The sequence below is a fragment of the Bufo bufo genome, chromosome 5 (genome assembly GCF_905171765.1).
Source record: "Bufo bufo chromosome 5, aBufBuf1.1, whole genome shotgun sequence".
In the NCBI taxonomy this organism is placed as follows: Eukaryota; Metazoa; Chordata; class Amphibia; order Anura; family Bufonidae; genus Bufo; species Bufo bufo.
Window position 1 is genome coordinate 3,902,418 of NC_053393.1, and position 19,119 is coordinate 3,921,536.

The 19,119-nt window shown below is 49.3% G+C and overlaps 1 protein-coding gene across 2 annotated transcripts in view; it reads right to left on the minus strand.

The window, feature by feature from the left end:
• The window catches only part of LOC121001937 (alanine aminotransferase 2-like), a 100,325-nt gene extending 87,616 nt beyond the window's left edge, over window positions 1-12,709 (minus strand). For both annotated transcript variants that reach the window (XM_040433207.1, XM_040433206.1), the window contains exon 1: window positions 12,596-12,709. In XM_040433207.1, the coding sequence (XP_040289141.1) occupies window positions 12,596-12,659 (64 nt within the window). In that variant the 5' untranslated portion in view covers window positions 12,660-12,709. The remainder of the gene's footprint in view (window positions 1-12,595) is intronic.
• Window positions 12,710-19,119: the final 6,410 nt, after the last annotated feature.

Sequence of the window (19,119 nt, forward strand, 5' to 3'; positions counted from 1 at the left end):
TAAGCTACTCTGCACACTATCTGTCCCCAAGGAGGGGAAGGCTAGACTGACTTCTGCAGGCTCGTCCAGGAGGGATGAGGGCATGCTGCTTCCCCAACAGGGGGTAAGCTACTCTGCACACCACCTGTCCCCAAGGAGGGGAAGGCTAGACTGAATTCTGCAGGCTTGTCCAGGAGGGCTGAGGGCATGCTGCTTCCCCAACAGGGGGTAAGCTACTCTGCACACCACCTGTCCCCAAGGAGGGGAAGGCTAGACTGACTTCTGCAGGCTCGTCCAGGAGGGACGAAGGCCTGCTGCTTCCCCAACAGGGGGTATGCTACTCTGCACACCACCTCTCCCCAAAGAGGGGAAGGCTAGACTGACTTCTGCACGCTCGTCCAGGAGGGACGAAGGCCTGCTGCTTCCCCAACAGGGGGTAAGCTACTCTGCACACCACTTGTCCCCAAGGAGGGGAAGGCTAGACTGACTTCTGCAGGCTCGTCCAGGAGGGACGAAGGCCTGCTGCTTCCCCAACAGGGGGTAAGCTACTCTGCACACCATCTCTCCCCAAAGAGGGGAAGGCTAGAGTGACTTCTGCAGGCTCGTCCAGGAGGGATGAGGGCCTGCTGCTTCCCCAACAGGGGGTAAGCTACTCTGCACACCACCTATCCCCAAGGAGGGGAAGGCTAAACTGACTTCTGCAGGCTCGTCCAGGAGGGATGAGGGCATGCTGCTTCCCCAACAGGGGGTAAGCTACTCTGCACACCACCTGTCCCCAAGGAGGGGAAGGCTAGACTGACTTCTGCAGGCTCGTCCAGGAGGGATGAGGGCCTGCTGCTTCCCCAAGAGGGGGTAAGCTACTCTGCACACCACCTGTCTCCAAGGAGGGGAAGGCTAAACTGACTTCTGCAGGCTCGTCCAGGAGGGATGAGGGCCTGCTGCTTCCCCAACAGGGGGTAAAGCTACTCTGCACACCACCTGTCCCCAAGGAGGGGAAGGCTAGACTGACTTCTGCAGGCTCGTCCAGGAGGGATGAGGGCCTGCTGCTTCCCCAACAGGGGGTAAGCTACTCTGCACACCACCTGTCCCCAAGGAGGGGAAGGCTAGACTGACTTCTGCAGGCTCGTCCAGGAGGGATGAGGGCCTGCTGCTTCCCCAACAGGGGGTAAGCTACTCTGCACACCACCTGTCCCCAAGGAGGGGAAGGCTAGACTGACTTCTGCAGGCTCGTCCAGGAGGGATGAGGGCCTGCTGCTTCCCCAACAGGGGGTAAGCTACTCTGCACACCACCTGTCCCCAAGGAGGGGAAGGCAAGACTGACTTCTGCAGGCTCGTCCAGGAGGGACGAAGGCCTGCTGCTTCCCCAACAGGGGGTAAGCTACTCTGCACACCACCTCTCCCCAAAGAGGGGAAGGCTAGACTGACTTCTGCAGGCTCGTCCAGGAGGGATGAGGGCCTGCTGCTTCGCCAACAGGGGGTAAGCTACTCTGCACACCACCTATCCCCAAGGAGGGGAAGGCTAAACTGACTTCTGCAGGCTCGTCCAGGAGGAATGAGGGCATGCTGCTTCCCCAACAGGGGGTAAGCTACTCTGCACACCACCTGTCCCCAAGGAGGGGAAGGCTAGACTGACTTCTGCAGGCTCGTCCAGGAGGGATGAGGGCCTGCTGCTTCCCCAAGAGGGGGTAAGCTACTCTGCACACCACCTGTCTCCAAGGAGGGGAAGGCTAAACTGACTTCTGCAGGCTCGTCCAGGAGGGATGAGGGCCTGCTGCTTCCCCAACAGGGGGTAAAGCTACTCTGCCCACCACCTGTCCCCAAGGAGGGGAAGGCTAGACTGACTTCTGCAGGCTCGTCCAGGAGGGATGAGGGCCTGCTGCTTCCCCAACAGGGGGTAAGCTACTCTGCACACCACCTGTCCCCAAGGAGGGGAAGGCTAGACTGACTTCTGCAGGCCCGTCCAGGAGGGATGAGGGCCTGCTGCTTCCCCAACAGGGGGTAAGCTACTCTGCACACCACCTGTCCCCAAGGAGGGGAAGGCTAGACTGACTTCTGCAGGCTCGTCCAGGAGGGATGAGGGCCTGCTGCTTCCACAACAGGGGGTAAGCTACTCTGCACACCACCTGTCCCCAAGGAGGGGAAGGCTAGACTGAATTCTGCAGGCTCGTCCAGGAGGGATGAGGGCATGCTGCTTCCCCAATAGGGTGTAAGCTACTCTGCACACCACCTCTCCCCAAGGAGGGGAAGGCTAGACTGACTTCTGCAGGCTCGTCCAGGAGGGATGAGGGCATGCTGCTTCCCCAACAGGGGGTAAGCTACTCTGCACACCACCTGTCCCCAAGGAGGGGAAGGCTAGACTGACTTCTGCAGGCTCGTCCGGGAGGGATGAGGGCCTGCTGCTTCCCCAACAGGGGGTAAGCTACTCTGCACACCACCTGTCTCCAAAGAGGGGAAGGCTAGACTGACTTCTGCAGGCTCGTCCAGGAGGGATGAGGGCATGCTGCTTCCCCAACAGGGGGTAAGCTACTCTGCACACCACCTCTCCCCAAGGAGGGGAAGGCTAGACTGACTTCTGCAGGCTCGTCCGGGAGGGATGAGGGCCTGCTGCTTCCCCAACAGGGGGTAAGCTACTCTGCACACCACCTGTCTCCAAGGAGGGGAAGGCTAGACTGACTTCTGCAGGCTCGTCCAGGAGGGATGAGGGCATGCTGCTTCCCCAACAGGGGGTAAGCTACTCTGCACACCACCTGTCCCCAAGGAGGGGAAGGCTAGACTGACTTCTGCAGGCTCGTCCGGGAGGGATGAGGGCCTGCTGCTTCCCCAACAGGGGGTAAGCTACTCTGCACACCACCTGTCTCCAAAGAGGGGAAGGCTAGACTGACTTCTGCAGGCTCGTCCAGGAGGGATGAGGGCATGCTGCTTCCCCAACAGGGGGTAAGCTACTCTGCACACCACCTCTCCCCAAGGAGGGGAAGGCTAGACTGACTTCTGCAGGCTCATCCAGGAGGGATGAGGGCTTGCTGCTTCCCCAACAGGGGGTAAGCTACTCTGCACACCACCTGTCTCCAAGGAGGGGAAGGCTAGACTGACTTCTGCAGGCTCGTCCGGGAGGGATGAGGGCCTGCTGCTTCCCCAACAGGGGGTAAGCTACTCTGCACACCACCTGTCTCCAAGGAGGGGAAGGCTAGACTGACTTCTGCAGGCTCGTCCAGGAGGGATGAGGGCCTGCTGCTTCCCCAACAGGGGGTAAGCTACTCTGCACACCACCTGTCCCCAAGGAGGGGAAGGCTAGACTGACTTCTGCAGGCTCATCCAGGAGGGATGAGGGCTTGCTGCTTCCCCAACAGGGGGTAAGCTACTCTGCACACCACCTCTCCCCAAGGAGGGGAAGGCTAGACTGACTTCTGCAGGCTCGTCCAGGAGGGATGAGGGCCTGCTGCTTCCCCAACAGGGTGTAAGCTACTCTGCACACCACCTGTCCCCAAAGAGGGGAAGGCTAGACTGACTTCTGCAGGCTCGTCCAGGAGGGATGAGGGCCTGCTGCTTCCCCAACAGGGTGTAAGCTACTCTGCACACCACCTGTCCCCAAAGAGGGGAAGGCTAGACTGACTTCTGCAGGCTCGTCCAGGAGGGATGAGGGCATGCTGCTTCCCCAACAGGGGGTAAGCTACTCTGCACACCACCTGTCCCCAAGGAGGGTAAGGCTAGACTGACTTCTGCAGGCTCGTCCAGGACGGATGAGGGCCTGCTGCTTCCCCAACAGGGGGTAAGCTACTCTGCACACCACCTGTCCCCAAAGAGGGGAAGGCTAGACTGACTACTGCAGGCTCGTCCAGGAGGGATGAGGGCATGCTGCTTCCCCAACAGGGGGTAAGCTACTCTGCACACCACCTGTCCCCAAGGAGGGTAAGGCTAGACTGACTTCTGCAGGCTCGTCCAGGACGGATGAGGGCATGCTGCTTCCCCAACAGGGGGTAAGCTACTCTGCACACCACCTGTCCCCAAGGAGGGAAAGGCTAGACTGACTTCTGCAGGCTCGTCCAGGAGGGATGAGGGCCTGCTGCTTCCCCAACAGGGTGTAAGCTACTCTGCACACCACCTGTCCCCAAGGAGGGTAAGGCTAGACTGACTTCTGCAGGCTCGTCCAGGACGGATGAGGGCATGCTGCTTCCCCAACAGGGGGTAAGCTACTCTGCACACCACCTGTCCCCAAGGAGGGAAAGGCTAGACTGACTTCTGCAGGCTCGTCCAGGAGGGATGAGGGCATGCTGCTTCCCCAACAGGGTGTAAGCTACTCTGCACACCACCTGTCCCCAAGGAGGGAAAGGCTAGACTGACTTCTGCAGGCTCGTCCAGGAGGGATGAGGGCCTGCTGCTTCCCCAACAGGGGGTAAGCTACTCTGCACACCACCTGTCCCCAAAGAGGGGAAGTCTAGACTGCCTTACACTGACTAAACTCCTCCCTCTCCAGAGAGGCTGGAATGGATGGAAAGGTTCCACTCCAGGGAAACTAGCTTTTCCAAGATTGCTGCCATCTGCTGCTGAACCAGGCACATAACCCTTTAACAGTCATTAGCAAGGAAATATATGTACACATTATGCAGGACATGATATTAGATGTACCAAATGACACAGGATATACCATTAGCGATAGTGGGGGCCAGAAAAAGGTGGTAATGCCGCTCTGGGGCGTTACAAGAGCAATAGATCTCAGCAGGATGCTCTACCTAACGAAGGCCACATAACTTGGTCTCAGCCAGGGAGGTCCGATCCGGGTCATCATAAATGAGCCCCAAAGCTCTGAATAATTCATCAACCGACCAGAGAGACTGCGATCCGGTCGGCAGAGAAAAAGCCCAAGACTGAGCATCCCCTTTAAGCAACGAAATAACCACACCGACTCTCTGACTCTCATCCCCAGATGAGTGTGGACGTAGCTTAAAGTACAATTTGCACACCTCCCTAAACAAAATGAAATTATCACTCCCCCCCAGTGACACACTCTGTCCGAGAGGGCAACTTTTGGTTCAGGACTGGCCTGGTAACCACCACCACCACTAGGACCAGCAGCCTGTGATCTCTGGATCTGCGAGACGGTCGTGCGGAGGTCAGCTACGTCCAAAGATAGCCCCTGCAGCTGTCCGGGCAGTGCAGCTATAGGATCCATGGCTGCACTGACAGAGGCAAAAAATGACAGTTTGGTGGTTTATAATGTCACGCTTCGGTGTGGGAGGGAAACCTATACCGAACGTAGCAGGGAAATGGGTGAGGGGAAAAGGCCTGGAAACTAGAGAAAGGAGCAGGTCACCTCCTAGAGAAACCCTAATCAAAGTCCTGACTGACTGCAATTATGAACTGACCCCGAAGGTAAGCGAGTTCATACGCCGTAAACTAAAGTCCTAACTCACCCTGTAGGACCCTGGTACTAATATCAGGACAAGAGACAACCTGTTCCTCCAAACGGTAGGACGAACAGGAGTCTCCCTCAGGCCTAAACACAAATGAGAGGGAAAAGAGCCACACAAGAAAACCAACACAATAAACAAAAGGGGAAGATGATACTTAATTTCAAATAGCTATGGAAGCACAGGAACTCCACCGAGATCCAAACACTAGCAAACCACAACAAGACTGAAGCTATAAACCGCACAGGATGGTGGGAGAAGCCACAATAAATAGGGAAGGTAAAATGACCACATAAGCAACACCTGAGGCAAGGGCTGTGGCCATTACCAGAAACAACACAGACACGAATTGATCCACAAGGAACCTGTCAGATCAAACCACGTGTTTCCAGTCTCACTGATCTCCTGGCACCTGTCACGGTAAAGTCTGTGACAATGTGATCTGAGGGAAAGCAGTTTTAGCCTCAGAGAACTGGCAGAAGAGCCATCTTTAGAAGGTTCTCATATTGTAGAGGTTAAAACAGCCGTAACTAAGGGAAAAACTCAAAGAAAACAGCGGTATGTGAAGAAACTAAAGATTGCTTTATGCATAATGCTGCTGCAGGAGTAACATATGATGAAATAGATTTTTTGATGAAAACATGGCGGTTACACTTTAACAACAGAGCTAAACCAGACATTCAAAACGTCAGTCTGTCTGATTTTGGTGGTAACAAGGTCTGGCTTTCTCGCCTCCAGACACCCCAGTATTATCATACGCCTGACACCCCAGTATTATCATACACCTGACACCCCAGTATTATCATACGCCTGACACCCCAGTATTATCATACATCTGACACCCCAGTATTATAATACATCTGACACCCCAGTATTATAATACATCTGACACCCCAGCATTATCATAGACCTGACACCCCCTAGTATTATCATAGACCTGACACCCCAGTATTATAATACATCTGACACCCCAGTATTATAATACATCTGACACCCCAGTATAATCATACTTCTGACACCCCAGTATTATAATACATCTGACACCTTAGTATTATAATACATCTGACACCCCAGTATTATCATAGACCTGACACCCCAGTATTATTATACACCTGACACCCCAGTATTATCATACATCTGACACCCCAGTATTATCATAGACCTGACACCCCAGTATTATTATACACATGACACCCCAGTATTATTATACACCTGACACCCCAGTATTATCATACACCTGACACCCCTGTATTATCATAGACCTGACACCCCATTATTATCATAGACATGACACCCCAGTATTATCATACATCTGACACCACAATATTATCATACGTCTGACACCCCAGTATTATCATACATCTGACACCCCAGTATTATAATACATCTGACACCCCAGTATTAAAATACATCTGACACCCCAGCATTATAATAGACCTGACACCCCAGTATTATCATAAACCTGACACCCCAGTATTATCATACATCTGACACCCCAGTATTATCATACATCTGACACCCCAGTATTATCATACATCTGACACCCCAGTATTATCATAGACCTGACACCCCAGTATTATTATACACCTGACACCCCAGTATTATTATACACCTGACACCCCAGTATTATCATAGACCTGACACCCCATTATTATCATAGACCTGACACCCCAGTATTATCATACATCTGACACCACAATATTATCATACACCTGACACCCCAGTATTATCATAGACCTGACACCACAATATTATCATATATCTGACACCCCAGTATTATCATACATCTGACACCCCAGTATTATAATACATCTGACACCCCAGTATTATAATACATCTGACACCCCAGTATTATCATACACCTGACAACCCAGTATTATCATACACCTGACACACCAGTATTATCATAGACCTGACACCCCAGTATTATCACACACCTGACACCCCAGTATTATAATACACCTGACACCCCAGTATTATCACACACCTGACACCCCAGTATTATAATACACCTGACACCCCAGTATTATCATAGACCTGACACCACAATATTATCATATATCTGACACCCCAGTATTATCATACATCTGACACCCCAGTATTATAATACATCTGACACCCCAGTATTATAATACATCTGACACCCCAGTATTATCATACACCTGACAACCCAGTATTATCATACACCTGACACACCAGTATTATCATAGACCTGACACCCCAGTATTATCACACACCTGACACCCCAGTATTATAATACACCTGACACCCCAGTATTATCACACACCTGACACCCCAGTATTATAATACACCTGACACCCCAGTATTATCATAGACCTGACACCACAATATTATCATATATCTGACACCCCAGTATTATCATACATCTGACACCCCAGTATTATAATACATCTGACACCCCAGTATTATAATACATCTGACACCCCAGTATTATCATACACCTGACAACCCAGTATTATCATACACCTGACACACCAGTATTATCATAGACCTGACACCCCAGTATTATCACACACCTGACACCCCAGTATTATCATACACCTGACACCCCAGTATTATCACACACCTGACACCCCAGTATTATAATACACCTGACACCCCAGTATTATAATACATCTGACACCCCAGTATTATAATACATCTGACATCTCAGTATTATCATAGACCTGACACCCCAGTATTATCATAGACCTGACACCCCAGTATTATAATACATCTGACACCCCAATATAATCATACACCTGACACCCCAGTATTATAATACACCTGACACCCCAATATAATCATACACCTGACTCCCCAGTATTATAATACATCTGACACCCCAGTATTATCATACACATGACACCCCAGTATTGTAATACATCTGACACCCCAGTATTATCATACACCTGACACCCCAGTATTATAATACATCTGACACCCCAGTATTATAATACATCTGACACCTCAGTATTATCATAGACCTGACACCCCAGTATTATCATAGACCTGACACCCCAGTATTATAATACATCTGACACCCCAATATAATCATACACCTGACACCCCAGTATTATAATACACCTGACACCCCAATATTATAATACATCTGACCCCCCAGTATTATTATACATCTGACACCCCAGTATTATAATACATCTGACACCCCAGTATTATAATACATCTGACACCCCAGTATTATCATACATCTGACACCCCAGTATTATAATACATCTGACACCCGAGTATTATCATAGACCTGACACCCCAGTATTATCATAGACCTGACAACCCAGTATTATCATACACCTGACACCCCAGTATTATCATAGACCTGACACCCCAGTATTATCATACACCTGACACCCCAGTATTATAATACACCTGACACCCCAGTATTATAATACACCTGACACCCCAGTATTATAATACATCTGACACCCCATATTATAATACATCTGACACCTCAGTATTATCATAGACCTGACACCCCAGTATTATTATAGACCTGACACCCCAGTATTATAATACATCTGACACCCCAATATAATCATACACCTGACACCCCAGTATTATAATACACCTGACACCCCAATATAATCATACACCTGACACCCCAGTATTATAATACATCTGACACCCCAGTATTATCATACATCTGACACCCCAGTATTATAATACATCTGACACCCCAGCATTATCATAGACCTGACACCCCAGTATTATCATAGACCTGACACCCCAGTATTATAATACATCTGACACCCCAGTATTATAATACATCTGACACCCCAGTATAATCATACTTCTGACACCCCAGTATTATAATACATCTGACACCTTAGTATTATAATACATCTGACACCCCAGTATTATCATAGACCTGACACCCCAGTATTATTATACACCTGACACCCCAGTATTATCATACACCTGACACCCCAGTATTATCATAGACCTCACACCCCAGTATTATTATACACCTGACACCCCAGTATTATTATACACCTGACACCCCAGTATTATTATACACCTGACACCCCAGTATTATCATAGACCTGACTCCCCAGTATTATCATACATCTGACACCCCAGTATTATAATACATCTGACACCCCAGTATTATCATAGACCTGACACCCCAGTATTATTATACACCTGACACCCCAGTATTATCATACACCTGACACCCCAGTATTATCATACACCTGACACCCCAGTATTATTATACACCTGACACCCCAGTATTATCATAGACCTGACACCCCAGTATTATTATACACCTGACACCCCAGTATTATCATACACCTGACACCCCAGTATTATCATACATCTGACACTCCAGTATTATAATACATCTGACACCCCAGTATTATCATAGACCTGACACCCCAGTATTATCATAGACCTGACACCCCAGTATTATCATACATCTGACACCCCAGTATTATAATACACCTGACACCCCAGTATTATCATACATCTGACACCCCAGTATTATCATACACCTGACACCCCAGTATTATCATACATCTGACACCCCAGTATTATAATACATCTGACACCCCAGTATTATCATAGACCTGACACCCCAGTATTATTATACACCTGACACCCCAGTATTATCATACACCTGACACCCCAGTATTATCATAGACCTGACACCCCAGTATTATCATATATCTGACACCCCAGTATTATAATACATCTGACACCCCAGTATTATCATAGACCTGACACCCCAGTATTATTATACTTCTGACACCCCAGTATTATCATACACCTGACACCACAGTATTATCATAGACCTGACACCCCAGTATTATCATACACCTGACACCCCAGTATTATCATACACCTGACACCCCAGTATTATCATAGACCTGACACCCCAGTATTATAATACGCCTGACACCACAATATTATCATACACTTGACACCCCAGTATTATCATACGCCTGACACCACAATATTATCATACACCTGACATCCCAGTATTATCATACGCCTGACACCCCAGTACTATCATACATCTGACACCCCAGTATTATCATACATCTGACACCCCAGTATTATAATACATCTGACACCCCAGTATTATAATACATCTGACACCCCAGTATTATAATACATCTGACACCTCAGTATTATCATAGACCTGACACCCCAGTATTATCATAGACCAGACACCCCAGTATTATAATACATCTGACACCCCAGTATTATAATACATCTGAGACCCCAGTATTATAATACATCTGACACCCCAGTATTATCATACATCTGACACCCCAGTATTATAATACATCTGACACCCCAGTATTATCATAGACCTGACACCCCAGTATTATCATAGACCTGACACCCCAGTATTATCATAGACCTGACACCCCAGTATTATCATACATCTGAAACCCCAGTATTATCATACACCTGACACCCCAGTATTATCATACACCTGACACCCCAGTATTATCATACACCTGACACCCCAGTATTATAATATATCTGACACCCCAGTATTATAATACATCTGACACCCCAGTATTATCATACATCTGACACCCCAGTATTATCATAGACCTGACACCCCAGTATTATCATAGACCTGACACCCCAGTATTATCATACATCTGACACCCCAGTATTATCATACATCTGACACCCCAGTATTATAATACATCTGAGACCCCAGTATTATCATACATCTGACACCCCAGTATTATAATACATCTGACACCCCAGTATTATAATACATCTGACACCCCAGTATTATCATAGACGTGACACCCCAGTATTATCATAGACCTGACACCCCAGTATTATCATAGACCTGACACCCCAGTATTATCATACATCTGACACCCCAGTATTATCATACACCTGACACCCCAGTATTATCATACATCTGACACCCCAGTATTATCATACACCTGACACCCCAGTATTATAATACACCTGACACCCCAGTATTATCATACATCCAGTCTACTTATTGTCAGCTGTACTCAAAATCTAATGTCCTCATCACCCCAATGTAATTATCTACCACCCCCATCATCCTGGTGTTACATACCTCTACCACCCCCATCATCCTGGTGTTACATACATCTACCACCCCCATCATACCGGTGTTACATACATCTACCACCCCCATCATACCGGTGTTACATACATCTACCACCCCCATCATCCTGGTCTTACATACCTCTACCACCCCCATCATACCGGTGTTTCATACATCTACCACCCCCATCATCCTGGTCTTACATACCTCTACCACCCCCATCATCCTGGTGTTACATACATCTACCACCCCCATCATACCGGTGTTACATACATCTACCACCCCCATCATCCTGATGTTACATACCTCTACCACCCCCATCATACCGGTGTTTCATACCTCTACCACCCCCCTCATCCCGGTGTCACATACCTCTACCACCCCCATCATCCTGATGTTACATACGTCTACCACCCCCATCATCCTGGTCTTACATACCTCTACCACCCCCATCATACCGGTGTTACATACCTCTACCACCCCCATCATCCCAGTGTTACATACCTCTACCCCCATCATCCTGATGTTACAGACATCTACCACCCCCATCATCCCGGTATTACATACCTCTACCCCCATCATCCTGATGTTACATACATCCACCACCCCCATCATCCCGGTGTTACATACGTCTACCACCCCCATCATCCCGGTGTTACATACCTCTACCACCCCCATCATCCCGGTGTTACATACCTCTACCCCCATCATCCTGATGTTACAGACATCTACCACCCCCATCATCCCGCTGCCTCCCTCTCTCAGGACGGGCCGCCTGTTGTCTCATTTCTTGTAGGAGGAACACTCTGATTACATGACAGTAAAACCTAAGCTTTATTGACACCTTGTATCAACGTATTGGAGCCCAAGGGGCCGGTGTTCAGTAAGGTGGCCCCAGAGCGGGTCCTACACGTCTCACCATACATCGCCCAGGGTCAGCTCTGCTCGACCTAGAGATCGGGGTCCCCCTTCTCAGGGTGGGGGCTCCGCCATGTCTGGCTATAGGGTATAGCACTCCGCTCTGGGGCCACTATACTGAACACTGGTCCCTTGGGCTCTCAAGCTGATACTTTGTTTTTCATACATTGATACAAGGTGTCCTGTTCTGGGCGCTCACATACATGCGTCGCCCCCACATTACCTGCTTTGTGGGTGCCTGGAGGAGCGGGGTGCTGGCTGTTGCTCGGACTGTGTCTGGAGGACATCTGGGGTGGGGTGATCTGGTTACAGTTTAATCTGTGGAGGGCTCACTTATTAACCGCACCTGGCACAGGTCGCTCCTAGTATACTGAGCAGCAGGGAACATTCTGACCCAGGGCACAATCTGTGCACACCTTTCCATTACCTGCGTATGATGGGGGTGGTTGTTCTCTGTGATTGGAGTGATACACAGTCTGCTACACCAGCTGACAGAACCAGCGCCCCCCATCCACAGTCTGTGTCAGGTACTGCAGCTCAGCCCCTCACCCGTGTGAGCAACTAGCTCAATTCTTTGGATCTAATTAAGCCTGTTTCCATTCACTGGCAGCAAGCAGAGATAAAAGCAATATTATAAATGTTGCAGTGAACAGACCTCATGTACAGGAGACGGCGCTGGCCCTTTAAGCCAAGTTCCCACATCTCATCTTTTCTATGTGGATTGTAGCTGTACGCCCGCGTAGTCCCACTTCTGGGACCCCAGAATTTCAGAACCCCGAACCCATTTCCATGTGAGATTGGAGCCTTCAGAAAGTGGGTGATATTAACGCCCTTAACGGGCCTATTACCATGGAGGAGATAGGGGAGGTGATTGACCATCTGCCTGAGGCTAAATCCCCGGGTCCTGATGGCTTTCCCTACAAGTACTACAAGATGTTTAAACCAGATCTGCTCCTCCATATGAAAAGTCTCTTTAACCGGATCCTATCAGGTGACACAGCGCCCACTTCTATGTCCCACTCTTATCTCAAGTTAATCCCGAAACCTGGAAAAGACCCCCTCGAATGTCCCAACTATAGACCTATTGCGCTACTAAAGTCTGACCTTAAGATTTTCACTAAAATACTAGCTTCTCGCTTAAAGGCTTTCCTTCCCTCATTGATCCATAAGGATCAGGTAGGCTTCCTGCAGGCAGGGTAACAATAACATGCGGCGGAACATTGACCTGTGGGACGTGATTAGTCGCTCGGGGGGAAGCATCGCTTCTTAGTTTAGACACAGAAAAAGCGTTTAAGCTGGCCTTTTCTATTCACGGCTCTGAAGGCGTACGGTCTTTCTTGCCCCTTCGTTCAGGCCATCCGGGGTTTATATTCCTCCCCATGGCAACAATCAAACTTCCACACGCAGAGTCGCAACCAATCTGCATTAACAACGGGACGAGTCAGGGCTGTCCGCAATCCCCCTTATTGTTTCTGATATGTATCGAACCCCTAGCGGCTAAAATGAGAGCTTGTCCGGATGTCCGAGGTGTTATGGTCAGAGATAAAGAGTTCAAGTTGTCCCTATATGCGGACGACATCCTACTTACCCTCACCCACTCCATACTGCAGGCGTTTGGACGTCAGTCGGGGTATAAGGTCAACACCCATACAACGGAGGCTCTCCCTCTTAATGTTCCTCAGCCGGCCCTCCTCACCCTTAAGGCCAGCTTCTCTATTAATTGGAGGGGAGATTCCATACGGTACCTGGGTGTGGACCTTACCCCCTCCCTCGTTACGTGGAACTGTACAAACACAATTTCCCGTCCATTTACAGGGAGATGAGAGAACTGCTCACATAATGGCTCTCACTCCTGTGGGGTTTCGCTCTGGTAGACAGGCTGCGGACGCAGTATAGAGGCAACCACAAAGTCTTTAACTTAAACTGTTCAGTGTTTATTCACACATAAGGAAAAACAGAAATGACCGTTCACAGTCTTGGTGTTTGTTCACACCATGCAATGTCCATAGAACAAAATCGGCTCTCAGCCCTTCAGCACGGCACCAATTCACAGGTCCCAAAACACAGAGGCCCCCCAGCTTCTCTGTCAGATGGAGGATAATCCACACACAGCCGAGACTGCCGGCTGGGTTTTTTATATAGGCCAAAAAGACCCGGCCTGGAGCGTGGGGAGAAGCCACCCACCCAGCACTTTTGCTACTCCCAGTAAGAGCCGGCCCGGATCGGCTTTACAGCCATACTAACAAAAAACAGCCAGTGTACCCGGGACAGGGCATCCGCGTTTCCCTGTAAACTGCCTGCCCTATGTTCCACGGAAAACTTGAAGTTTTGTAAAGATAACAACCATCTGGTGACCCGAGCATTCCTCTCTTTGGCCTGGCTCATCCACTGGAGAGGGCAGTGGTCGGTCACCAGACGGAACTTTCTCCCCAACAAATAATAGCGGAGAGACTTGAGTGCCCACTTGATGGCCAGGCATCTCTCTCCACTATACTGTACCTAGTCTCGGCTGGGGTAAGCTTACGGCTGAGGAAAACAACAGGATGTTCCTCCCCATTGATGTCCTGAGAGAGTACAGCTCCGAGGCCTACTTCAGAGGCATCAGTCTGTACCACAAACTCCCTCTTGAAGTCAGGTGTCACCAATACCGGGGACCCGCACAGGGCCGACTTCAGAGCGGAGAAAGTCTTTTCTGCCTGCTCATTCCACTGAACCGTCACTGACTTGCGTCCCTTCAAAAGACCTGTCAATGGAGCGGCGACTGTAGCAAAATTGGGGACAAACCTCATATAGTACCCCACCATACCCAGGAACGACTTTACTTGCCGAGTAGTGAGCAGTCGGGGCCAATTCCTAATTGCCTCAATTTTGTTCACCTGAGGTTTGATCATTCTGCGCCCAATTACATACCCCAGGTACTTGGTCTCTTCTAACCCTATCGAGCACTTTTTTGGGTTAGCGGTTAAGCCAGCCTTCCTAAGGGAGTCCACTACAGCCTGTACTTTAGGTAGGTGACTTTCCCAGTCGGTACTGTGGATAATGATATTGTCCAGGTACGCCGAAGCGTACCGACGATGTGGACGGAGTACAACATCCATTAGCCTTTGAAATGTGGCGGGAGCGCCATGTAGACCAAAGGGTAATACCTTGTACTGATACAGCCCCTCTGGTATGATGAAGGCCGTTTTTTCCTTGGCAGCCTCCGTCAAGAGTACCTGACAGTACCCTTTGGTAAGGTCAGACACAGAAAAATACCGGGCTTGGTCCAACTTTTCAATAAGCTCATCCACTCGGGGCATGGGATACGCATCAAACTTGGAAACCTCATTAAGTTTGCGGAAGTCGTTACAGAAGCGCAATGTCCCATCGGGCTTCTGTATTAAGACTATCGGACTGGCCCACTCACTTTTTGACTCCTCGATGACACCTAGCCACAGCATTAACTGCACTTCCTCTGCGATGACTTGTCGCCGAGTCTCGGGTACCCGGTACGGTTTTAACCGGACTTTTGCCTGAGGCTCAGAGATATTGTCATGTCGGATTATGGACGTGCATCCAGGAAGGTCCAAGAACACATCCGTGTTCCGACTAATGAACTCCCTGGCCTCCTGAGCCTGTTTAGAGGAAAGGCTGTCAGCAATTTTCACTGTGGCAGCCGCATCACTTGCTTCAGACAGAGGGCCCGAAACCTCTTCCCCCTAGGAACCCCGGCCGCGGGCTGTCTTCCGTACAGGTTTCCCTATCTCTCCATGGTTTGAGCAGATTCACATGGTAAACCTGATCCAGCTTTCCCCTCCCTGGCTGGTGTACCTTGTAGTCTACCTCTCCAGTTTTTTCAAGTACCTCGTAGGGCCCCTGCCACCTAGCTAGGAACTTACTGTCTACAGTTGGTACCAGAACCAACACCCGATCACCCGGGTTAAAGATCCGGACCCGAGTCTGCCGATTATAGACCCTACTCTGGGCTCTGGACTCGTTGCTCTGCCTCCATATGCTCCCTGACCAGAGGTAACACTGTTTCCATCCGTCCCTGCATCTGGGTGACGTTCTCACTGACACTTCTGTGCGGTGTGGGCTGTTGTTCCCACGCCTCTTTGGTGACGTCCAACAAACCGCGAGGGTGTCTGCCGTATAGCAGTTCGAAGGGCGAGAACCCGGTAGAGGCCTGGGGTACCTCTCGCACTGCGAACATGAGATAGGGCAGAAGGAGGTCCCAGTCCCTCCCATCCTTAGTCACCACTCTTTTTAACATATTTTTTAATGTTTGATTAAACCGTTCTACCAGACCGTCCGTTTGTGGATGATACACGGACGTCCATAACTGTTTTATGTGCAGCAACTTACAGAGTTCCCTCATGACCTTGGACATAAACGGGGTCCCCTGGTCAGTCAGAACCTCCTTAGGCAGACCCACTCGAGAAAACATCTCCATTAACTCCTTAGCTATGAGTTTGGCTGATGTATGACGCAGCAGCAGGGCCGGTACAAGGCAGGGGCCGAAGGAGCGGGTGCCCTGGGCGCTACCATTTGCGGACAGGAGGGGGGCGCAGGTGAAGTGCCAGCCACGGCCCCCCCTACATCATGCTGTGCCCCCCCATGTGCCCCCCCAACTAAAATGACCCCCCCCCCCCAAAGTGAGCAGCCGCCGCCGGGCACAGGGAGATGAGCGCTTCCATTGCGCTCATCTCCATTGTAAACTGTCTGTGCCAGCGGAGGTGCAGGGGAGGGAGAGGCGTGTCCCTTCCCTTTCCTCTGATAGGCTGCAGGCAGGCACCGAAGTGGAGGAGAGGCCCCGCCCCCTAATTACTCCTGTTTACCTTTCTAAAGCTAAAGGACCTTTGATGATGTCATCACAGGTCCTGTAAGGGAACTGCACAGTGTAAAGTGTAGTTCCCAGGTTAGAACAGTGCATCTGCCAGGACCTGTGATGACATCATCTTCAACATCACAGGTCCTGCAGAATCTAGCAAAGGAACTGCACCAAAAATGGTGTAGTTCCTAGGTTTCAAAGGTACATCTGCCAGGACCTGTGATGACATCATCACAGGTCCTTCAACCCCTAACAGCAAGTATTAGAAGTTCACAAGCAGCTCTGTATTGATCCATACAGACTGGAATGGAGAGGTAAGAGGAGGTCCTCCACTTTTCATCATTTACCCCCCCCCCCCTCCATGCCCTGTTTTTACTCATTGCTCACTCATGTATACTACTTCAGACAGTTACCACTACCTCATGTACCTCACAGTGACTATAATGCATAACTGACCACATATTTCTATAAACACTGCATCTACAGTATTATACCTTCTATGTGTCACATCAATACACTGCTCTGTATATATATATATATATATATATACACACACATACATGCACACACACTGCATATATTACACAGTATTATACATGCAATATGTACAGATATATGGTATATACCGCAGTGCACTGATATGTGAGGTATGAGGTATAATAGATGCTGTGTGTACAGATATCAGTACACTTCTGTATATACTATATATGTGAGGTACGAGGTATAATAGATGCAGTGTGTACAGATATATAGTATATACAGCAGTGTACTGATATGTGAGGTACGAGGTGTCAATACACTGCTGTATTTACTATATACCTGTACACACTGCATCTATTATACCTCGTACCTCACATATTACACTACTGTATATACTGTATACACTGCATATATTATACCCCGTACCTCACATATCAGTACACTGCTGTATATACTATATACCTGTACACACTGCATCTATTATACCCTGTACCTCACATATCAGAACACTAGGGAATATACTATATACCTGTACACACTGCATCTATTATACCGCGTACCTCACATAACTGTACACTGCTGTATATAATATACATCTGCATCTATTATACCTCTTTTGTGTGCCAGGGCTGTTTTGTAATCCCATTCCGGCCCTGATGGCATAAATTATAAAACGCAGCAGCAAGAATAGTTCATGGAACAAAGGGAGGGGCTATAAAAGGGGAATGGGGGCCCAATTTAGATTCCTGCTATGGGGCCCAGTGATTTTTATGTACGCCCCTGGCTGCAGGCACTAGGCCGGCAGCCTATCAGAGGCCGGCGCAATGACGTCATCGTGCCGCCTGAGCCTTACATTACAGCGTGGGACACAGGAAGAGGCTGCATCGCATCGCTGACACTTAGGTAAGTATAAGTGGTTTTTTTTTGTTTTTTTTTACAATAGTGTTACTGGCACATTGGGGGGGCTTATTACAAAACTGGCACATGATGATGGGGGGGACTTTATACTGGCACATGATGATGGGGGGGAACTTTATAGTGTCTGTGACTTTCAAAGTCCCACAGTCCTTTGTTCTATTGCTTTAAGTATATTCTTGTTTTGAAACAACATTGATTCTTTCTTAAAAACGGGGGGGGGGGGGGGGGGGGGGCGCAGTTTGCAATCTTCGCCCTGGGCACCAAATGGCCTTGTCCCAGCCCTGCGCAGCAGCACCGCCTCCGGGTACCGAGTGGCGTAGTCGAGGATGACCAGGATGTGCTGGTGCCCTCTAGCAGGACCTCGATAATCGGGAGGGGTACCAGGGGACTACGGAAATGTGGCTGTGGGCTGGTTATCTGGCAGGTTGGGCAAGACTTACAATAATCTTCTACCTCTCTGAACACACTGGGCCAGTAAAACCGGTGTAGAATCCAGTCCTGCGTTTTTTTGCATTCCCAGATGCCCCCCGAGAACATGC